At 40.0% G+C, this 24,915-nt stretch overlaps 1 protein-coding gene across 4 annotated transcripts in view; it reads right to left on the bottom strand.

Annotated features, from left to right (window-relative positions):
- KLHL2 (kelch like family member 2) overlaps window positions 1-23,471 on the bottom strand; it is a 59,119-nt gene extending 35,648 nt beyond the window's left edge. For 2 of the 4 annotated variants that reach the window (XM_064148772.1, XM_064148774.1), the window contains exons 1-4: window positions 23,277-23,471; window positions 18,994-19,119; window positions 14,577-14,683; window positions 9,955-10,076 (exon numbers count right to left, since the gene is read on the bottom strand). In XM_064148772.1, the coding sequence (XP_064004842.1) occupies window positions 9,955-10,076; window positions 14,577-14,683; window positions 18,994-19,119; window positions 23,277-23,299 (378 nt within the window). In that variant the 5' untranslated portion in view covers window positions 23,300-23,471. Of the gene's footprint in view, window positions 1-9,954; window positions 10,077-14,576; window positions 14,684-18,993; window positions 19,120-23,276 lie in introns of those variants that run through there. The other 2 variants (XM_064148771.1, XM_064148773.1) reach the window with 2 other exon arrangements.
- Between the last annotated feature and the right edge of the window lie 1,444 nt (window positions 23,472-24,915).

The following is a 24,915-nucleotide window of genomic DNA, read 5'->3' as shown; positions in this document are numbered from 1 at the left end:
GCAAGAATATAGCAAAAAAAAAAAAAAAAAAGATTCACTGGCTGAAAAACAACAGCAAAATGTGAATAAAGCATCACTTGAAGGATAGAAAGAAACAGCAGCAAGGTATCTTCAGAAAAGGGAAAAAGGGTAGGAACATAAAAATGCCAATACCTTAGGAAAGAGTAGTTGCCACATTTATGCAACATCTGCTTCTCCTGGTTCTGACAGTCCTGACACACCATTTCTTCTTCTGCCCTAACCAAAACTACAGAAACAGAAGATGTCTGGTCTACAGACTCCTCTTACTATCTATGTCCTGGAACCTCAGCATACTGTATCTACAGGAGAGAAAAGCAGAGAATTTTATCCCTAGATGAAGAAGTATGACTTACATTTATTTAGCTTGGCTTAAACATAGTTTGGGAAGATCTACACTAGGTCCAACACCACAGTGCAAAAGGTGTTGAACAGACGTGTCCAAGGGACTTTTCAGGAAGACAGTGCAGCTTAAGACAGAATCAAGACAACAACTGAGTGTTTCTGCCTGCACTGATCTGCATGGCTGGCCCTCTGTCCATGTGCTGTATACATGTGATTGTGTATGTGGAAATACATGCTCCCTGACTACCAAGTGGAGCTTGGAGACATGAAGCTGCAGACACCTTGCTGTTCTCAGGCTGCCAGATTCAACAGCCCTTAACACCTTCCTCATGTCAAGCACACGGTGCGGTTTCCTTCAGTCACATGTTAACAAGTAAGCCAAATGAGAAAAGGAAATCCTTTAGTAGGGCATCAAACATCTATCAGACAGTTGTAAGGCTTTAAAAAAAATAGAAAGGGGAGTGAAAATACTGCAACCATATCTATTCCGCAGTGCACATAATATTATGCCCCAAAAACAGGCGGTTTCTACTCTAAACATAGGTAATAGCTGAAGTCATAAAAGATATGCTATGAAAAACATAGAGAAAAATACATACTACTTAATATCCATTTGAAACCTATCACAGAGTAAAATAATAGTTTTCTCCACAAAGATGTTTGCTTAGTATTTTGGTCAGAAGCTCTTTTATGCAAAGCTTACTCTTTTGAAGTGCAAATTAATGAAGGTTGTATTGGCAATAAAATAGGTCTGTAGAAAGATCACATTCCTCTTTTTGCCTTCCCTCCTACACTCCCTTTCCTGACAGGCAGGCATGTATAAGCAAATGAAGAATTCATACTAGGATTACTTCACTGAAAAAATTAGATAATTTACTGTTGCCTGACATGTCTTACAATGCATATAAATTCAAGAAGTGTGCCACTGTCTCTCCTCCAGCTAAGTCACATATTAGTTGTGCCCTGACATTATTAAAATCCTGAATGTTATTGTCACAAATGCAAACAAACAAAAAAGGTCAAAAGAGGTAACCAGATGGTTGCTTGAGTCCCATTGTATAGAATATATACAATAGCAAAACACAGTACCCCACCAATAGTCTTTCAGCACACAGCCACACAGTGTATTATAAAGCTGTTTATTTTTGCCCAGCAACAGTGTCTTTATATACAAGGTTTGTAATGAAGCTCATGTCAGCTTGGATTAAAGTACCTCTCTGCAGTGTCAGCAAGCCCCTTGTATTATCAGACCCGTCCTGGCACAAAGTAAAAAAATTAAAGGCTTGAATTGGTTACCATCTAAAGAGTCATTTCAACACACATGAGGATTCTTTTTTTTTTTTTAATTTGGTTTTAATTATGAATTCATTAGGATGAGCCAGTTTTATTTTAAAAAAAATAACCCAAATGATTCCTAATACAACTCCAGAACTTGCAAGAATATGGAGTACCTATGACATTGCAGCCACAATGGAGATGAGAAGAAACAGCACAGGCCCATTTATTTCTAAAGCTCTATAAGATAGAATCATAGAATCAACCTGGTTGGAAGAGACCTCCAAGATCATCCAGTCCAACCTAGCACCCAGCCCTATCCAGTCAACTAGACCATGGCACTAAGTGCCTCATCCAGTCTTTTCTTGAACGCCTCCAGGGATGTTGACTCCACCACCTCCCTGGGCAGCCCATTCCAATGGCAAATCACTCTCTCTGGGAAGAACTTCCTTCTAACATCCAGCCCATACTTCCCCCAGCACAACTTGAGACTGTGTCCCCTATGACCCAATAAAGAACTCCCACCTCCTCCTGAAGCTTTAATACTATCTTTTGAGTCAATAGCTCTATTACATAGAACCCTTTTTGTAAAGCAAAATGTTTACCAAAATTTGTGCAGTTGCCTGAAATCTATTAGTAAATGACAACAGTAAAAAACAGTTTGTGAACAGAAAGTTTTTTGTCTCCATGAAGGCTCTAAAAAGTAATGCTGAGCTGAAATATAATGGTGGAAATATAATGGGTTCACAATCAAGTCCAGTCCCGCAGACACCCATTGGTGGAGGATATGGAAACCAAGGGAGTTGAAGATCACAAAAAATGTTTTTATTCTGAGAAACAAGCTGGATTGCAACCTGGCCTCTCAACCTTCCGTAATTAGCACCTCTACTCACCACATAATGAAGACAAGGATGGGCTGTTTACAAAGAGTTTACAAAATTTATCACATGTAAGAGTGCTAAAGGAACGCTCAAATTAGCACATCAATTGGAAAGTCCTTAAAATCTTTACGTGTGCAGCTGTGTTTTGACTTTTCTCCTCCTCTCTTCCCAATATGTTCTCACAAGGGCATAACCTATGAACCACAGTGAAGAGAATGACCATCGAGGCTGCATGGCTCTGCATGCGGGGATGCACCACATAGCCTTCAAACACCTCAGTCCTCCAAGAGAGAGGAGAAACAGTCTGTATTTATGTTCCTGATTCTAAGACCTGGTACAAATACTCAAAGCAACAGCTACAGGCAATAGTGTTAATTAATCATTTTGGACAACTCTATTTCATCTAAAAAATTCATGCATCTGACAATTTAGTCTGTCACTGCATAAGCCAGTTTTACCTGATGAGAAATAATCTATCTGTACTTCACTTGTACAAGTCTTATCTTTACAAATTATCCCTTACCTTCAGAAACTCATGGAAGTAATGAGAGCTCAGTTGTATGGTTTAACACTTGGGCCTTTAGGTAAAAAAAACAAACAAACTTCAAGACTCATGTACTTGCTGCAGGGAAAGGTATGAGCAGCTGTTGTGGCACAGAAGATGATTATCAAATCGCCAAAAGATTTCATTTGTGCCTGTTTGAGGCATCAGACCACAGTGAAAAGATCATTTTAATCTGAATGGTGCTAAAAATTACACAGTATGACAATGTAACATTTTGTGCTATTTAACATTATATGGAGATAAAATCTGTTTTTGAGCAACTGCATCAACTGACATCAGCCAAAGCTGTCCTAAATGTTAAGCTTTTAGGGCATTATTTGGGTACCAGAATTCAATATCAGCTCAGAAAATAAAACTGTTTGAAAAGCCTGAAAGACAGCGGTATAAGTTTTAATGACATTTTGGTCTCTATCTAAAAGACCTATGTGCTGCACCTGGATACTTGGCTGAGAGTTTCTGGCAATACAAACTTCATCTCTGAAGATGTTATCAGTGGTATTTACAAACTTTAAGATTTATTTTCATTTAAAAAAAAATCAAGTGCAGGATTAGGAGAAATCCATGTGATCACATGGATTTCTAGGAGCAAATTTAAGTCACAGGAAAAAACAAACAAACAAAAAACCCCACAAGAACAAACTCCAAAGGGAGGGAGGCAGGCAGGTGGAAAGAAATAGGGAGGAAATGTTGCTAGATATTATCCTCAGTAGTGTTGGTATTGTCTGATCAGACCTAATTTCATTCTCTCCAGGAACATGCAGAGCTGAAGAAGAAACCAGATCATAAGGATACTTGCACGGCCCTCTATTGTTGCTGCAAAAACAAAGATGCAAGCAGCCATGTACCACAGGAAAGACTTCAGAAGCAAAATCATGATAAAAAAATGTTTTTAAAAGTGGTTGTCCTGGTACTGTGGAGATACAAGAGGTTAGCTTTACAAAGAACTGCAGGGGAGAAAAAACCTACTGGCTTAAAACATACATCCAGAAATTCAAAACAGTATTAAATTAATAGATAGTATAGTGAAGACTTCTGTGGGAAATAGAGGTACTCTCTGAAGAATGATTTTCAGATGCTGCCACCAGGCAAATGTGGTCAGCAAGCAGAGGCAAGTAAACTAAGCACCTTTACCAACAACCAGCCTGCAAACTTAAAGGTGCCAAATTTAACCTGTGGTACAGCAGGGATAATTTTATTAAGAAGATTGAGACTGCTTCTACTCTAAAAAATTGCTATCATTACCCAGCTGCACTGCCTTGCATACAACAGTCTACTGAAAACCATTCAGCGATTGCTCTTAATTAAGTATAAACTTATACACAGGTGAAACTGAAAGAGACTAGAAGAACATGAAGAATGGTAGAAGATTCAGAAAGCATCGCCTCCAAAGAAAAGTTTATGATGTTTGGTCTAAAGAAAAAGACTTAATTATATGAATAAGAAGAGTTTTTCAATACATAAGATTGTTATAGCAAAATTAGCCACAAGCTGCTTTACAAGACAGCAGAGGGAGATATCAGAAACTGCGCCAGTATAGACCAATGAATGTTTAAATCAGTTAGATACTATATTTTTTAACTAGAAAACCTGTTAAAGCAACTGGAACAAACTACTTAAGGATGGTTATAAAGTATCCACTGCTGTCAAGATTATGTACATTCAGCCACTGCTTCACTTTAGAGAGTTCAGTAGCAGTTATCTCTTACAGTGTGACCTGTAACCTCCCATTCCCTTGTGCTCCTTTTACATAACCTCAGTCCTGCCTATCCAATTGTTTGTGGGTCATGCCACAAAAAGAAATGCAAACTGACCATCCTGCACAGCACACAGCCATTTGCATAAGACATGTGACTTCTCTGGGGTTTGCCATGAGGTAGCTGTTCAATTTCAGGCTAAAGGACTTCAACAACCTGCCAAAATTGTTCAACCAGTAAAGCCTACAGGTGATGAGATGCTGCACAAAGAGTCACAACCCATGTTACCAAATAACTGTACTGCAGAATGACTCTCTCATTAAAAAACTTGGACAACATCAGGATCTTCAATTTTGTTACAGTTTAAGACTTGTGTCTTAATTGTAAATTGTGAATAAAAGTTTTTGAGAGAATTTTTGAGTACATCCCAAAAGGGGCTGAACAGATGTATAAGACATATTTATCTCATTTCATTAGTTTATGATTTTCCTATATAATCTGAGGTTCAGAGTGTTCTTCCTCTCTTGCCTGCTTATTTCTTCCCTTTGTATCTCCCTCTGGCCTTGCCTTGCTTTTTTGCACCAATGATCATTTAGACTGGCAAGAATGCTGACTGGCAGCAGGGAAGAGATAATATTCTGTTAGCTGATAACAGCCCCTGGGCTTTCTCCATGGGGGCATAGCTGGGCTGTTGTCTATTTGTGTATGTTTACTCCCTTTTATATTTAATCCACCTTTGTAAATAATATTTTCATTTTACTTCCAAATTCTGTGTAGTGTGGTAATTTACCTTAGGGAGGTAAACCCCAGACTTTAAGTTGTGTAAACCCACCACATTTTCTGGAGGATTTCTTAAGGAAATCAGCTTCTTTTTTGGACCTTGTTTTCACAGCATCTCAAAGCAAATGTGCTGTCAAGTCTTATGCCCATGCCCCACGACACCATGCAAATAGAAGTGTGTCTTTAAATGGAATCTGTGTGACCATTAAAAGTTACAAAGGAAATATGTATACAAATTGTGTATCCAAGTGTTAGTAATATTGAGAACATTGTTCTTGAGTAATTTCAGAAAATGAACACAAAAATAGACACACATTAAAAAGGATCTTGTTCAGGAATTTTGACTGTGCATTGGTTGTACCTAACAAAAGCCTTGGAAGGGAAAAAAAAGATGCCAGGACAGAGCTTTGTAAAAATACCATTACTTGTGATTTTTCTTCTGCTATCTCTTGTGCACACCTTCTTTTTTTCTTTTTTTATTTTTCCCTTCTTCCCAAAGGCAATATACTGGTGGGTCCAAAATAAAAATACATATAATGCTTCCCCTGGGCAGCAGTGAATTGACCACTCCCAGCACAGGTAAATATTCTCACATTTCAGTACAGTAACCCAAAGAACTGTCCAGATCCCTGACATGATCCAAGTCAAGAACAACTTTAAAAGTGCCAGGAATCTGGGGGGAGGGAAAGAGTATTGTGGGGGGTTTATTGTTTGGTTGTTTTTTTATATTGGGTTGTTGGTCTGGTTTGTAAAACAGTCTAGCAAACAGCTGTTATCAGCACAACCATCCCTGGAGGTGTTCAAGAAAAGACTGGATGAGGCACTTAGTGCCATGGTCTGGTTAACTGGATAGGGCTGGGTGCTAGGTTGGACTGGATGAGCTTGGAGGTCTATTCCAACCAGGTTGATTCTATGAACTATAGTAACAGAGAACTGTAGCAGGGAACTGAAAAGGAACACAGTTAACTTTGCCCCATGTTTGCTCCAATCACATGCCACTCATCCTTTATCAGGCTGACCTCTAAAGCCTGTAACAAATCCACAGTCTGCAGAAACGACTCTGATATATCCGTGCTCAGTAGAGGCCCTAGGTATATGACTGACTAAATACATGCTGAAGAGCATACGCATAGTGTGGGAGAGTTACTCATGCATGAGCTTCTTATAGTAACTAGCTCTCCCACATTGTGCACTGCATGTAGTTAATACCTATAGGGACATTGAAAATATTTGATGTGCAAGAAAATTGATATGCCTTCTGAAAATGTTAACTTTGATGTTCCCTTCTTAAAACAGGACAAATGTGATATTGCATTAAGCTTGATATTGAATTTCATTTAGGGGAAAAAAAGAAAACGAAAAAAGAAAGAGCAGAGACTTAGAACAGAGGAAAATGTGACGCAATATGTAAATACAACACAAACACCACTGTAGCATTATACGATGCAAATGCCATTAGAGATGAATGATAAAATAACTCGTTCTAAATGATGGACAAATACTAGAAAAAAATCAAGAATACACATATTCATATGCTAGCTGTCTCACTGTTGGAGACTGGGGGAAACTACTGAACCAAGAACTGAAAAACAAACACTCTTTTATATTTAACTAATGTAGTGATAACAACCAGTGCTGGGGTGGCCTTCAGTGTTGATATATACACACTAAATGAATGTGCTTTTCCCCTTGATCTTTGATTACACCTGACTTGTCTATAGCCACTCCTCTCATATCTTCCCTCAGCACTGGAAAAAAAAAAAAAGCCAAGCCATACAACTGAGAACACAACAGCAAGGAGTAAAAAAGAATGGCTCTTATTCAGTAGTTGCAAAGGCACAGTAAGGAAGCAATCTGCTGTCCACGTACACATCAAGCAAGATATTAATGAAGAAAGCTTTTAGTTAACCTACCTTTTGAGAAAATGTTATAGCCAAGCTCACTGGTCTAAGCATTTGTTTATAATGAGTTTTTTTAGAAATATACAATGTGTCTATTTTTATATCAAAGAATACTTAGCAGTTCTACAATACTTAGAGATGAAGAATTGATATAATTTTCAAAAACTATATCAGTATTAGAAGTTAATTCAATATCTGTTATTACTATGTACAACCTGAAGAGACAGAAAAATGCACCTGAATGGCTTTCTTATTCTCAGGGACATGAGAACAAGAAACATAACTAGGTGTCTAGAAGCTGAAGCTCTAGTTTAGCACATTAGCCCAACTATGGAAAAAGTGGAGAGACAATATTGAATGGCATCCTAGGACTTCACAATTCTGTATTCCTACAAAAGAAATTCTTGCTCATTACCAAAATTTCACAATATCTTTCAACAATATTTATTCCTGTCATACAGACAGGAAATTGAGACCTCATAACTATGTCAAGAGCATGCAACACATTTATGGAGAGAATACAGTGTTAACAAAGACCTGACAGTCTGTATTAGGATTCTAAGTTTCCAGAAATTCACAGTAACAATCTTCCCACCTTGGCTTTCAAACTTAACTAAAAGGACTTACATGAGTACCTTTGCTTTTATCAGTAGCATTAGGTTCTGCCATAATGCAAATGTACACTTGTATCTAGTAGTAATACTGCAAAAAGGATGAATGTAACAAAGCAACAATAGCTTTATACTCAGTACAAGTATATTGAGTATCATCACTAAAGTCTAACTATATTCCAGTAAATCAAACATAAAGGCTTGACTGCCTTCTTGGTACTCTAACCACAAACTTGCAGTATCACTCACCAGACCACATTATTTATATTTGTATTACCATTCCCTTTGTCATCACATATATCTTCAGATAGATAATCTGAAGCTGCAAAAATGAAAGTCCTATCAGATTCAGGAGCCTGAAGATTTCTGCCTTTTAATGAGTCCTGTATGAGGAAGAAACATAACACTCAACACAATCTTCCCATAAACACAGAAGAGTCAGTGATGACAACACTGGGCATCCTCCTAGGCAGTGCCTACAGCCAAAACACAATAGACTGTCTATTAACTCCAGTCTTCTATTATGGATTAAAAGTACAGGATTAAGGTCATTAAAGAATGTCAGCAAACCTGAATATTCTGCTTTGAGAATGAAAAAACAGTACTAACAAGCAAAAAGAGGTCTGCTATAGAATCTCTGACACCTCCAGATTTTGCCCAGGATCTTCCACAGTGTAGAGATGTGTAAAACCACCACAACATAATTTCAGGCAGTATTTTCACTATATTCACCCATCATTGGCCCAGAAGTAAATGATTTCTTAAGAAGTATGTTAAAAAACACGAATCTTGCAGATTCAGACACTTATGGCATGATCTAAAATATGTTAAGTTTAGTAGTAGGATATTTTGTTTCAAACTGGTAATATTTCTCATTTTCAGGCCTTCAATTAAGCATAGTTAATACTAGCAGTGACCCCACTGGATACAGCAACCTATCAAAAACCTACTAATTTGAGCCTAGTGCTTAACTGAGGCAATACATTTCAGAACGCACAATTACAACATAAGCTTTCTATGCCAAAGACATCAACATGGTTTTGTCCTCTGCAAGAGCAGCAAAGTAAGTGCTAATTTAGCACTGGGCAAGAAAAACAAACAAAGATTTTATCACTTTTTTTTAATCTGTTATGCAATGAGTTTTAAACTGAGCAAACATCTCTGACAAATCTCAGAAGACAGTGGATGGAAATTTTACTCTATCTTCAGCATTTGAGGGCAGAAAATATGTAGGGCAGGAAGCCAGATTTCCTAAGCTCGTGTTTGTTTTATTTTAACTGAAGTTTAAGCTTAAGGTACAGACAACCAGAAAAACTCATCAGCTCTGAGTGAGATGGGCAAAACCTCCATGATAGATATTAGTCGTTTTAAAAAACAACCAAAAAAAAAAACCCTGAAGAAAACCAACCCCAAAAGCCCCACAGTAATAGTTAAGCATTTCTGCACAACCGGCTGCTAGCAAGGTACAGAGACTGAGCAGAAGGAAGTACTTCACCCTGCAGACTAGCAGAAAGAAAATATTAAAACAAACAGAAGAGATTGGTTTCACATTTAGGAGCAGAACTACTTTGTTTATGTAAATTGCAGTAAAGGATCAGAAAGGGAGTGGTACAGAGGTGGCCGACAGCATTAGTTTCAGGCAGGGTAGACTATCTGTTTTACAGTATTACAGTGTGCTTGCAAAGCCCATTAAAATCAACTAACTTCAATAGTCTTTGAATCTGACCCAGAATTCAAACAGCATGACTACTTGCATTGTAAGCACAAGGTCTGAAAACATTCCAGTTCACAGAGATTTCCCATGTCAGAGTAGAACTACACTGACAAAATAAGTGACTCTGCACATTAGATCTCTTTTGTTCTGGAAAATACTCTCACTCTTACCTGCACGTTTTCTTCTGTTACTTGAATTTCAGCAGTGTAAATATAATCAATAAGCATCCTCAGAGTCCAGCCATCAACTTCCTTTATTCGAACTCTCTTTGCTCGGCTTTCACTCATCTCACCTACAAATACAGTTTATTAGCCAAGTAAATTATTTAGAAATAGAACATAAATGTAGAAATTTAATAGCAGCAGAACTCTCTGTAAAATCAGTTGTGATAGTAGAACAACTCAAATAACAGTAGTTCAACTTCTTTCTTTCCTCTCTCCAATGAGAAAGGATAACTTAGTTGTTTCCACCATAGGAACTCTATCTGGGTTAACAATTTCAGTGGAGGTGATTTATTTTCTCCAGTGTACAATATCAGGAAAATATTGTTATCAGACCTAAATAGACCCTTTGACTACATACAAAAACATTTTGCAGGCAAAGCAAGCTATTGAAATACTCCAGCTCTATTAACTTCTTAGTCAAAGGAACATACCAAATGCAATCTGGAGTAATTTTATTTAAGTAAGAAGAAAAAATATTCCCACAATAGAATTAACATATATATTTCTTTGTTTGCCTACTTATTATTACCTTAGTAATTTCACCTCTGTTAGAGATCTGATTTAGCGGCTAAGATAAAATGGTAAGCAAGGGAAGATTTGTTGGATCTCATTTTGTGGAGGCTGGCATATTAGCCATATGCCACGTCTGATCTTCACAGAAAGGCCTCAAAATTCAACATCTGAAATAAGTGCCCAAAGAGGCACTTTGAAGTAACAATTACAACCTTCTGCATGACTACCACGCACACATTTGGTCATCTCAGACCTTTATACCTTTTTGACTTGTATTGTGAAGTGAAACATGAACTACATTGGTTGCATAGGTAGACACATAAACTTTTACTTTGGAAAAGTATGTCTCAGTCTGCAGATATATCAATTTCTTAATCTTCTATATTGTATGTATTCTTATTTCTTTCCCCTAGACACCTAAAGATGAGGGCATTGATGAGGTACAAATGTACATTTACAACCACAAAAGCAGACAGGATGGAGAAACAAACAAGATGCTGCTGGTATTTCCTTGGGAAATACCTCTCTAACTGCATTGTTTGTTACCCTATGGTCTCTAGAGCTGTTGCCAAACGATGCATTTTATCCAGTGCCTTTTGCAAATGGATCATCTCTGAGAAATGTGTAACCATTATTCATGCCTTTTTTGAGCTGATGGATAAAGAATGACATTTTAAATCAACCCCTGAAGTGGTGGAAGTGAGAAGATCATTTATAGCAACATACTGCTACTTAATGGCAGCAAAGGTTGCTAGCATTCTAGCAAATATTGATGAAGAACAACATCAAAACCAGCCTCTGCAGAACTCTGAACCATTTCCCTACACCTTTGAAGGATGATTGCAGCGTGTTCTCTGCAGGGCCCTGTATTCCAAGTTTCTGCTTCTGGTTTGACACAGATTAAACCTATTGATCTTCAGAGCATGTATGCTGCAAGTTATTTATTATGTAAGCTGCTGTGGAGGTGGTCCTTTGGGAAAATTGTGTGTGTGGGAGAGCAGTTTGATATTCTGCAAGCACATTAGGTTTGTTTTCAGATTTTGTGTCAAGGCTTCTAGAGCCACGGATAGGCACCTTCTCTGTTTAACAACACAGCCCAGAATAAAAACAAAACAAAGCAAAACCCAACACAAACCTTAAGACTTGCTTCTACCTCTCAAGCTAAACCAACAGTCTTACTACAATTCTAGATCAGTCCTCTTGTGATCCATATTTGTTTGACAATTCATATGCAGGAAACTATAGATTCACTTGCTAGGCAGTCTCAGTCTAAAATTCAACCTGCCAAAGAACTCTGTTCACGATTGGGAAGTTGTATTGCTGTATCTCCACAAAGCTGGTAGTGACAAGAAAGCACGCAGGAAACAGAAAGGAAAACACAAAGCTGATGCAAGCTCCCAAGCAGCAGCAGCAGAGTACTAGATGCGTTGGAAGTTACTATAAAGCTACCTAGAAACCTTATGACATTCCTCACAAAGTAACATAAGGAAGAGCTGGTTTTCTGTTGTGGTTTTTTGGGGTTTTTTTTAACAGATTTTTACAAATAGAGAACTGAAGGAAAAAGAGAAGGTAATCACCCAACTGCCATCTCAGAACTGAAAATTAAATTCAGGTCACTCATGTCACAAACCAGGCCCTTACAGGCACTGAAGCACCCCTTCACTGATGTTTTATAAACCAGTCCTCTAAACACTTAAGTGAATTTAATTCAGATCACAATACATATTTCTAAAGAATTCCATTGCATATAAATCAAAGTTTTTACTAGTAACACAGTCCCAGATGTTTATTTTCCCTCCAACATAACTGTTACTAACTTACTAAATTTTGTAACTTTAAAAGGCAGTATTTTTTTTCTCCCTGGTTATTTCTACCATTACATATGCAAACAGGAAAAAAGTCCAGACAATAGGTTTGATCTCAGTTAATGCCATACTCTGGTGTGCATAGCAGTCAGTACCTAATGACTCAACGATGAAAGTAATCTGTAGACATAATGTCCAAATATAAGATGCTTTTTTCTAGTTAAGAAATAACCCTGAAGCATAAAATTGCATTTTTTATGTTTTGGTTTACTGTCTTTTCAGTTAGTTTATTCTGGATGGAGGAAGTAACATTTCCATTTAGATGTAGCTGGTTAAGAGTTCAAACTCTATTGATAAATCTTGAAGCCACAGCTAAATTCTATTTAAACTGTCACCAATTTGGTCAACCAACTATACAAACATTGCCACAAATGCATGGGTTAAACGCTTGCCACTCATTATTCAGGTGAGTATTCTCATCTCCTGCACAACTGGGGTCAGAGAAGACCTACATTTGAAAACATAAACCAAGCAAAACACTTTCAAAGGCCTGCATTAAAAAAAAAACAAACCAGAATTTCAGCAATTCCATATGAAGAGTGGTCACAGACACTGTTGCATTTGCACTTCTGATGGTCAATAAACTTGTCCACAAAAAGGGCAGATGAGGCAAGGAAAAATGTTTTAGCCACAAAAATCATGGCATAAAACTACATTGTAAATAATGGTTTTGATGTAACAGTGGACAACAGTTAATCTTTAATACAGAAATAATGTGAAAAGCTTGTGGTGTTGTGTTACTATGGTGATGAAAAGGAACTGTGGAAGCAGCTGTTCTCATTCTAACTTTCAGGACTGCAGTAAAAATTAAAAAAGAATGTATCTGTCACCTGGAATGTTTGTCTGAAGCAGAAATGCAAACTTCGAGAACTACTGGAGGAATAGACATTTAATTTTACACACAACTTTCAAGCACACATAAAATCAAGAATAAATCAGCTGCTTCTGCAAGACACAAGGGTATTTCAAATTCCATCAGCCTTCCAGATGTGTGCAATTAAAGTTATTCAAACAAGGGTCATATTTTTGCCTCTACCTGAGTTGGTCAGAAACAACACATTCCAGAGAATTCTTTCAATTTGAGTCAACATTAACTACCAAACTGGCATGAGATTTTAAGAAGGAACAGACAAAACTTCAGTTAATTTTAGCATGCATGTAGTAGCATTCTCATGGTGACACCAAAGTCTATATCATTTCAATGTAATTTATAATCATTATGGAATTAAACTCAAGCAAAGGAATTCGGCTAGATGCTTCTATGAATCTGGACCTATTTTAGCTTTGCAAGCTCTCAGCATTCCTGTTGATGCAGCAAAGCAGTAACTTGGCCAGCATGGAGTGAGAGAGGCAAAATCAACCCTGCACAGAGAATCTGTGGCAGTGATGCAGAGTACATGTCACAAAGAATTACCCTAAAAATACCAAAACATGCACTCCAGCTATAGGCTGCCAAATCCATAGAAAGCTTTCGTATTTACTAACAGCCTAGAGTACTAGGGGTCTGAAGAATGCAGCAGCAATAGTTGTTAAAGGACATAATTTACTTCAAAATTCACATGAAAGTTATTTTAACCTTCTTTGAAGGTTACTAGAGCCTTAAAGGCTCTAACAACTGTACCATTCCTGGCTTATTAAAATGAAATTTTGTATAAATTAGGGAGACTTTTTAAGGCATTTGCCATGTTAACAGAGAATAAAGATGTTGTGGAGAGGCTGCTGCTGGTCTCTTCTCACAGGTAAACAGTGGTAGAACAAGAGGGAACGGCCTCAAACTGTGACAGGCTGGGTTTAGGCTGGACATTAGGAAACATTTTTTCACAGAAAGAGTGGTCAGGCACTGGAATAGGTTGCCTGGAGAGGTGGTTGAGTCATCAAACCTGGATGCGTTTGAAAGTTGTTTAGATGTGGTATTTGAGGATATGGTTTAAAGGTGAACTTTGCAGAGCAGGGATAATGGTTGGACTTGATGATCATGGGGGCCTTCTCCAACCAGAATATTTCTGTGATTCTGTGAAGTTGCCAGTGTATCCTTAGATTGAAAAAAAATGTGAATCATTACAAACCCCAAGTGCTCTTATTTGCTTATCTAAAAATTAAACTAGATCCTAAAAAGCAAAAGTAATTTTATTTTGTGCTTCATACAGTTGGATTGGATTAGAACACAGTAAGTATTGAAACGTTTGGTACCTGTAAACATGGCATGGAAGTAGGGGCTGCAGGCGGCTAGCACAACTCTATGCGCTGCAATTTCCAAATCTTCAGCTACTATCGTCACATCACACAGCAAGTTTTGACTATTTAGAAATATCAGAGAAGGCAATTTCACGTAAGTGAACTACAACAGAAGAGCATATAACATCACACACACAACTTTTTTTCCAATGCCCTCAAAAAAGGCAGGCAGACAACGTTGATGAAGCATTGCTTTCATAGATTGTTACACAGCCACATGGCTATTACTCAGCCATCCGGACTACAGATGGTGCTTGGGTACATAGAACTTTCTGAAAAATCAAACAACTGAACTGTGATTTCTTGCACAGAAGTTTTCTGCATTGAATAACCACAATCTCTATCAGTCCAGTTTATAAAATTTGATCACTGGAAATGTGGGCCTCTGAATGACTATGATGAAAAAAAATTAATATACACAAACACTAAAAAAATAGTTAAGAAATAAGACTTTACAGATCAAGAATCCAAACCTCAATTCTGATGCCCGTGCCACATAACACTGGAAGCACATGCCTATTTTACTGTTCAAAACCACTACCTAATCATCTCTATATTTACTGGTTTCAAAGCATTTTGTATACTCTGCCTGCATACACAATAGCAATTATTTTTTCCCACTTTGAGCAGTTTACAATTTATTATGGTTAATACCATATCTTGTCTGACCTTTTATCTTCATTACATCCATTTGCACTTTTGTCCTTTGTCACTGTAATACATATTTCCTCCCTCTTCTGCTGCAGTAAATTAACATCTCATTTATAATCATTCCTAATGCAGGTGTTTCCAATGCAGTTTACAGCTACTGGATATACCTCTTTCAGTTAAATCAACTACACTGCATCTCCATAATCTGATTTCTAGATGGAAAGTAGAGTGAGGAAAAACAAATCAAAGAAACAAAAAAACCCAGCACCACAGCACCAAAAGGCTGCAATTTTGCAAGCATCTAAATAGCCATAGCCACAGCTGTCCTCTGTTTCCTTCTCATGCTAGCACTGTCCCTGTATAAGTGCCATAAAATCCACAAAAATCAGAGCCAGAGCAAGAAAGGGAAGAGGGGGAAGTATGATAGAACATACCCCTTAGGGATGAAGATAGAGACAAGTATGAATCTATCACTTCTGAAGAGATAATTTTTTACCTAGAGAACAGAGCTTCTGATGGTTTGATGCAGCAGAGACTAGTGAGCAGCTGCATTTTACTCTGACAGAGCTCTCAGTCAAACTGCTCAGATATTCACCTCAGTCCAAAGAAAACTGTGAACTCTCAGACTCGGCAATCATCCAATTTCTTTAGCACAGCCTCAAACAAGGTGGCCTTCTGGAGGTCACACCCCAAATATTTTAGTTAATCTTTGGGGCCACATTGTAATCCTGGCAAAGTATTTCCCCATTTCACAATTTAGTACCCAAAGCTATCTAAATATTCCAAGTTTAGCCTGCGATATGGTTACTATCAAAAAAGGATGTACAATATAAGGTAATGACTACACCCAGATGAAATACACAGTTCAGAAGAACTCAAAAACAACCACTACATTTATTATACAAAAACTGAAACAGAGGTCATCAGATGCCCAGGTTTTTCAGACACTTGCACTTATCCTGACAACAGGAACAAAAACTTTTGTATTTAGCTGCACAAAAATACTGAAGATAACAACAAAGCCAGAAGCAACAGAACCACATCAATGCAAAACTCCATCTAAATAATTACATTCCACATATATAGACATAGTAACTTAGAGGTAGTCTAGCTACATCTCTAGTCTGGAACTGCAGTAAGTGAAGGAATATGTTCTATGTCACTACAAAGCTGACAACTAAGCAAACTAGCTTATAAACTTAAACATCTACTCTGCCACAAGCATCTTGTAGATTTCACAGCAACTCCATTTCAAGAGGGCTTACCAATTTATTTCATGAAAACTTGCATTTTGAAGCAATACTGTACTAATTTGATTCTGTAGAGCCATTAAAAAAAAAACCCAGGGCCTGGGATTTACACCATCTTGAAATACAAAATGAGAAAAGGGGGGGAGCACAGAAAAGTACAGCTTTAAGAACAGTAACTATGTATGAGCTTGCAGGTTACTCCTTATTTTACACAGAGAAAAGTCGTTAACCACATCTTAATCGGATTTTAGTAATGTCTTGTTTCTAAGAAAGAGGATTTTAACAAATATAGGTGAGGTCAAATTCCATTGTGATAGAAGTCAGTTACAATAAAGAGGAAAGATAGTCATCAGAGGCTAATTTCTTCTTATGTCAAGAACTAATTAGCTATTTTAATGATCTGATTCAGTGTTGAGGTGATGGTGAGTAATGAAATGACAAAAACTACCGAGGACAAAATAACTCAAATTTGTCAAAATTTGAAGGCCCAGAAAAACCCTCTTATGAGCTAATAAAATCAAACAACTTCACAGTAGCCAAAAATGTAATATAAACTCAGAGAAATAATCATTCCAAAATTACTGTATTTCAGATGCTTAAACAGACAATTTCTTTGCTAGTTATCCACTTTCTGGAGAGTACACCTCTAGCAAATACCTGCTTGAGTTACATTAATGAAAAGAACTGAGAGAGAAACCACTTGAAATGAAGACCTAATATTCATCAAATAAATTATATTTTCAATTTTATTGGCTAAATTTTTAGAGTAATGAAGTGTGAAACATTTCCAAAATATTTTGGTTTATTATTTCAAAACAAATCATTGCAAATATTTATCTCATCTAATTAGCAATTACTGTTTTAAAAGCTGTGCTCACCTTAACAGCAAACATTGCTGTATCAACTACCTTATGAAACAAGAACTACAGCTAAGGTTTGAATGGCACTGCTCCTGTTCCAACTTCAACTATTCATACATGTAATAGAAAATTGCTCAAATTGCTTCCACAGCAATTCAAATTTAAGTAACCATGGAAACTAAAATACATTCTGAAAATAATCTGCAGCTTTCAACAATGCACTCTGCTGGAAGACCACATATCTTTTACTCACAACAAAATACAAATAAGGTTTCTGATTTCTGAAACTGTTCTAAGATTTATTCTGGGTGATTGTTTCTTCATATAAATTCTTGCTCATCTTTAGCAAGTCATAGCCACTTAGGAAGTCATAGCTAGCCTCCTTTACACTGCTAGAGTCACTGAATCTCATTACTAGAATCCCTGAAAAAGCCAGGAGCATAAGGTGAAGCAACTCGTATCAGTTCCTGCAGCTTAAGGTAACCAGGTTGTTAACATACTAGAAAAACATTTTCTGCTCTTATCCCACTATCCTCAGACTACAGGAGTTTTTGATCTGGATTTAAGACCATTTGTAATCAACGTATAATTTTCTTTAGCCTTCCAGCAGAGTACAATCTGCCACAGCCAGACAAATACACTGATCTGATCACACTATCTACCATAGTATTAACGATTCATCCATACAGAACAGCAAAGACCAAAGGTAGAAGCATACTTGAATAGGGTATCAGTTGCTGCATTTTATTTTTCAGGTGAAGCCTCTTCCATCTTCTATGTGAAACAAAGAACTACAGGATTTTCACACTCTCCAGCACTGTCTATACTGGAGAAGCATTTCAATTTTCCATTGTTGCTGTTAGTTATAATGCTGAATTACTGTCAGTGATAGTTGTGAGTCCTAATTACCAGAGCTAAGTTGTGAGCTCTAATTACCAGCTATCACAGTTTTCAACACCATCTTACATACTTGTGTATAGAAAATAAATCAATATGGGAGCTAAGAACAGCAGCAGCATTAAGTCTCCTAGTTGTGCTGAAACTGGTGGTCGTGCCACTGAAGGTCTTACAACACTTTACTTAGAAAATTTACTTCCAACATTTGGCAGTTCATGAATTTGTCTCAGGTGGGAAGCAAAACAAAACTAAGAAAAGAAATTGTACTGTCACACAGTTCACATTTGTTGGACTGTGACCTGTCTCCCCAGACCAAAAATTTTTAACATTTTTCCAGTTCACAGCCTACTGCAAAAATTATCAACAACCATATGAAAAGCCCTAGGCTCAGATAAGAAGTCACTTTTTATCTATCCAAGATCAACTACATACAAAACGGGATGAGTAGCTGCAACTCCTTAAGTACAATCTCCAAGTATTTTTCAAGCCTCATAAACCTACTTTCGATTAACTTATGAGTAAAACCATACTGCACCTATTACAGTTATCATCACATGACTATCACTTCATTATATATTTAATCCTTCTCAGCTCTGTATATTTAATTATTCTGGAATGGAATGCTCTTAATAAATAAGCTACTATTATTCACTTAATAAATGCAAATAAAAATGAATTATGGGCTCCAGGCAGAGGTATACAATGATATAATACCTTCTTAATTCATTCATAACTTTAAAAGCTTTCTTCATGTGCCATGGATTTACTGTAATGGGACAGTGAATTTCAGTGTTGTCATCTTTCAGATCCACAGGCTTCTGATGACAAAGTTTGGTGCATCTGGAAAAAAAAGAGAAAAAATATGAGAGATAATACTTCTGTCTAATCTCTAGTTCCATTACTCTTCTCCACCTGAACCTCTTTACTCCACACAATTTTGGTTTCCTATTACCAAGTGTGAAGGAGTAGATAGAATTCCTGAGGAAGTAACAATCTGGTGACCAACACAGCTAAGGCTGACAGAAGCACTCAGGCATAACAACAATCTTTGTTAAGGAAAACAAGAAGATGGTTCCCTAGAATATTTCAAATAAGCCCTGAAGTGAGGGGAGAAGCAGAGGTTCAGGAACTTTTAGCCTGGTACCCACACAGATCAATAGCAGAACACAGCATCCATAATCCTTGTCTCTCAATTCCTTCACCACCTGCAAGATAAGAGCCACTCTCTCTGCCCTTCCACCAGGGTCTCTCTTACTAGTTGACGCAGCTCCCAGTTCATACCCAACAGAAAGACCACACGATGACTAGTGTAATTGCCCCAGCTTTTCCTAGCAGCATGAGACATAGGAGAGTACGATGAAAAACTGCAGTTTAGCAGATCCCCTCCATGTTTTGAAAAGCAAAAGTAACCAATCTCTTGATTACTCTCAAAACCCCACCCAAAGTAAAAAAAAACAAACAAGCAAGCACTGTGAAAAATCTTTGCCTCTATCTATAAACATCCTTCTCTGAGAGATAACAAAGTTCTGCAGACACTATCTTCTATAGAAAAATCATTACGTTCAAACTGCACGTGGGTTTCTCATGCCAATCCAAGCCAGTGAGTTTCATGTTCACAATCACAATGTTGTTACTACACGGCAAATTACATTGTTGCAATACTTAGAATATGGTTAGCACTAGTGATGTTTTCACTTGCACTATTCTGATTGTATTCCTGGACCTCTGAAATTCAAAATAAACAAAGCCACAGGACAACTGGTGCCGGCACATCAGATATCTGATTACAAATGAAAACTCAGTTTTACTTGTTTTAGGTAAGAATAGTGAACAAATGCAAAGATTCCCATAGTTCCAGTCTCTCTCCTACCACTAGGATGTTTTATCTGGGCATGTTAAAAGCAGTTTAAAGGAAAAATTCAATAATAATTTAAGATTTTAACCTAGAACTCTATAATCTGTGCACTAAATGTGCAAAGTAGCTGGTTCTAATTGTCATGGTTCCAAAACCAGCTACAAAATTTTGAAGGAAAATTTTATTAATTCACATCAAGCAAAAGAGAACAGAAAAAGAGTCTGTAAAACCAGCTAATAAAGGTTCATCTACAGAATTCAAACTACAACCAATTTACTACAAAGTACCATGACAGTGCTATGAATCAGAAGTTTCACATTCAATATTGAAAATGATACAACTCATTAGTGAAAGAGGCCAAGTAACAGATAGCAACTTTGCATTAATCAGAAAAAAATAATCAAGTTACATGTTACAGAGCACAGGCATGTTACTGTAAGGAAGAAAAAAAAAAGACATTCTCTCTAGCAAACTCAGACTTAGACATATGTAGTGTTCAGCATTAAAATATATATATATATATACACACACAAGTCAGTGACTTCAGGAAGCATTTAGAGCATCAAAGACTAATTGTGAGGAAGAAATACAGCTTTTAATTATACCACTGACTTATCAAATCCTAAGTAAAAACATTACTTTTATGTCACCTATTTAGCATTCCACAGCAATGCAGATACTGATGTGTACCTATCTGCCTATGCATACAGACTACACACACATCACATACCAATATGCTGGGGAAAAAAGCATGTTGTTAAGAGGTCCTTGTAAAGAGCTGCCAAGCAACCTGGATCAATAAGGGGATTCCTATGAACTGCAAATTCATTTGCTAAAGTTTCATTATCTTGTCACAAAGGATGATGGAATCACAGAAAGGCAGGGGGCAAAACAGACCTCTGGAGATCATTTAGTCCAACCTCCCCTGCTAAAGCGGGTTCACTTAGATCAGGTTGCACAGGAGCACAAATAAGCAGGTTTTGACAGCTTTCAGAGGAGACTCCACAACTTGTGAGAGCAGCCTGTTCCAGTGCTGCATCACCTTTGACAATAAACAAGCTTTTCCTTATGTTTAAGTGAAACCTCCTGTATGCTAGTTTATGCCTGTTGCCCCTTGTCCTATCACTGTGCACTGATAAAAGAGCCCAGTTCCATCCTCTTAATACTCATCCTTCAGGTTTTTGCAAGCATTGAGAAGATTCTCTTCCAGCCTTCTCTTCTGCACAATAAACAACTCCAGGTCTCTCAGCTCCAGCCCTCTAATCACCTTTGTGGCTCTTCACTGAACTCTCCCCAGTAGTTTCCTGCCTCTCTTGAACTGGACACAATACTCTAAGTGTAGCTTCACCACGACAGAGCAGAGTGAGAGAAGAACCTCCCTTGACCTCCTGGTTATGTCCTTCTTAATGCACCCCATGATACCACTGGCCTTTTTGGCCACAAGTACACACTGCTGGATCATGGTAAACTTGTTGTCTACCAGCACCCCCCAGGTCCTGCTCTAGAGAGCTGCTTTCCAGCAGGTAAACCACTAATCTGGGGTTGGAATTACTTCTTCTCTGGTTCAGGTCTCTACACTTACCCTTTCTGAGCTTCATGAGGTTCACCTCTGCCCAGCTCTCCAACCTGTCCAGGTCTTGCTGAATGGCAGCACAGCCTTCTGGTGTATCAGCCAGTCCTCCTGGTTTTGTATCATCAGCAAACTTGCTGAAGAGTATCCTGTCCCTTCATCTGGGTTGTTGACTGATATGTTGAACAAGGCTGGACCCAGTACTAAACCCTGGGGACATCACTAGCTACAGGCCTTCAACAAGACTCCGTGCCACTGATCACAACTCTCTGTGTTCTGTCATTCAGACAGTTCTCAATCCACCTCACTGTCCACTCATCTAACCCACACTTCCCAAGCTTACCTGTGAGGATGTTACAGGAGACAGTTTCACAAACCTTTCTGAAGTCAAGGTAGACAACATACACGGCTCTCCCCTCATCTACCCAGCTGGTCACACCATCATAGAAAGCTGTCAGATCAGTCAAGCATCGTTTCCCCTTCATGAATCCACCCTGACTCTTACTGATAATCTTCTTTTCTGTGACATGTTTAGAGACCATCTCCAGAATGAGTTGTTCCATCACCTTTCCAGGGATGGAGGTGAAGCCAACTGGCCCATAGTTTCCTGTGTCTTTTGAAGGTAATGAAGCCTACAAAACCACCAGCCATATGTCTTCTGAGAACTGCTAGCCAACTTGAAGCTACTGGGGTCTCTTGTACCATTTCACCAACTGGGCAAAAGCTAGGTATAACTGGTTCCCTTTCATTTGCTCTCACAAACCTCGCCCACAGCATATTGCAAACCACCTCCTGAAGGTGCAGGCTGAGGGTACACTGAACTGTAGCACATAAATGACTAGATGAACCCAAACGAAGTGCACTTCGTAATACATGGGTTGCTCTTGCACACTGCTACTAAAAAAGATGCTTAACTAAACAAGCAGAAAATCCAGAGTGTGATGAGCATGACTGCTGAGTCAAACAGGGAGTAATTCGGGACCACATATGGAGGAAGCAGAAGGAGTGAGGGGGAGGAGGGAAAAAAAGCCTGTCCCCGCAAGCTGCAAGGCACAGGGGAAGGCGACGGGGCGGGGGTGCCGGCAGCCCTGTCGGCCCAAGGGGAGCCCAGCGCCAGCTTCCCTCACGCCCCAGCCCGCCCGAAGCCCGTCCCGGTACCTAAGGCCCCGCCGACATGGTCACAGCAGCGGGTGGCGGCGCCGAGACGGGGCATTTTCCACGAGCAGCGGCCGCGCTGGCTCTGAGAACCTCGGCCCACCAGGTATCAGCCACCGGCTCCGTTACCGACTCATCGACACGACCCTCCCGCCAGCGCTGCTCGGCGCCGCCGCGGCCGGGTCCGATTGTGTCCCACCCCCGCCCGCGAGTACCGCTCCCTCCTGGTGCCGAGGGGCCCGGGGCGGGCGGGCTGCGGAGCGCCTACCAGACTGCAGAGCACTGCTACGAGACTGGGCCCGGTCCCGCGCTCCCAACCCACGACAAGGCACCGCACGGCGCCCCGTTCCGCACCGCCGTCCTGGCGGGTTACCGGGAGCCCAGCAGCCTCCCCACCCGCCCCGCCGCCGCACTCACACGGGCGGCAGCAGCATCTCCATCGCGGCTCCGCTCAGGTTTCCTCCGAGCAACGCGGGCGCGGCGCGCTGCCACCAGCACCATGCCAGCCGCCGCTGCCCCCGCCAAGGGGTGCCAGCTGCGCCCGCCCGGCGGAGCCCCCCACTACCCGACGGGAGCCGCCAGCGCTGCCCACTTCCGGGTTCCCGCCCGCGGGAGGGCGGCGGCGGGGCCGGGCAGCTGCGCGCAGGCGCGGTAGCGGGGCAGGCGGCGGGCTCGGCCCCGGGAGAGGCAGGGGGCGGCTGCCTCGCAGTCAGTGGGGCCGGCGGCGGAGCGCTGGGGGCTCTCGAGGCTATGGGGTGTCTCTCGGTGGCGCAGCCGCATCCTCCAGTAGAAGGAGGATGAGGTGCCCGTTGGAAGCAGCGTGCCTATCGAGGGGGATGCCTCCAATGCCTGTCTGGGTCCTAGGGCACCCGAGTGTGAAGCTGTTGAGGTCCAGCGTGTGAAGTGTGGTGATTTGCCACTCTGCTCTAGTGAGACCTCATCTGGAATACTGCATCCACCTCTGGAGCCCTCAACACACAAAGGGGTTGGACCTGATGGAGTGGGTCTAGAGGAGGGCCACAAAAATTATCAGAGGGCTGAAGCTCCATTCCTACAGTGGCAGGCTGAGAGAATTGAGGTTGCCCAGCCTGGAGAAGCGAAGGCTGTGTGAGACTGTATGATGGCATGCCAGTACAGGAACGTGGCCTACAAGAAAGCTGTTTACAAGAGCATGTAGCACTAGGACAAGGGGCAGTGGTTTTAAACTAGAGAAAGGTAGATTTAGACTGGATATTAGGAACAAGGTCTTTGCTATGAGGGTGGTGGAACACTGGTTCCCAGGTTTCCCAGGGAAGTGGTGCAGGCCACGTCTTTGAGAACGTTGAAAGCCAGGCTTGATGGGGCTCTGAGCGACCTGATCTAGTTGAGGATGTCCCTGCTTACTGCAGGGATGTTGGGCTAGATGACTTTTAAAAGTCCCTTCCAACCCAGTGCACTCTGATTCTAAGTGCTCACCTTCGAAGAGAGTGGTGGCTCAGGGTAGGGCCAGAGAACAGTATTCCTGAGCAGATGTATACAAAGACACATCCTGCAGAGTGTCCAAGTCAGGGGTGTCCTCAGCACAAGGAAGGATGGCTTGGGTCATTCAAGTGGGGACACCACGGTGCTGTAGGTCCTGGACCCAGGATTCTTCCCTTTCTTGGGGAAAAAAAAAGGTCAGAAATCTCCCTTGTGAAAAGACTGAACCCTAGGTACATGATATGGATGGAGTGGCATCTGCACCTTTATCCCGGGCCCATCAAGGGGCTGGCCTGACAGTTGCAACTCCAGCAGAGGCTGAAGTGAAGCCCCAAAGTGAATCAGGATGGAGAAGAGGGACACTGCAGCACCAGCTGGTGCTCTAATCTGCTGTGACCTGGATCTCATACACTTTTATTTAACCTAGTCCAGGAGAAGAGCAACTGTGCTGCTCAAAACAGCTGCCCTCCTTGTCCTTAGCCATACCATTTCAGATGTCAGTGATGTGGAGCTTTTAAGTAATTGAGCTGTGGTTTAATGCTTGCTGAAGTAGCCTCTACAAAAAGAAACATGTGAATAGGACAGGGATGTGTTTCAA

Source organism: Pogoniulus pusillus, chromosome 9, assembly GCF_015220805.1.
Source record: "Pogoniulus pusillus isolate bPogPus1 chromosome 9, bPogPus1.pri, whole genome shotgun sequence".
Classification (NCBI taxonomy): Eukaryota; Metazoa; Chordata; class Aves; order Piciformes; family Lybiidae; genus Pogoniulus; species Pogoniulus pusillus.
The sequence above is the reverse complement of the archived record's forward strand: the minus strand, read 5'-3'. Positions and strand labels throughout refer to the sequence as shown.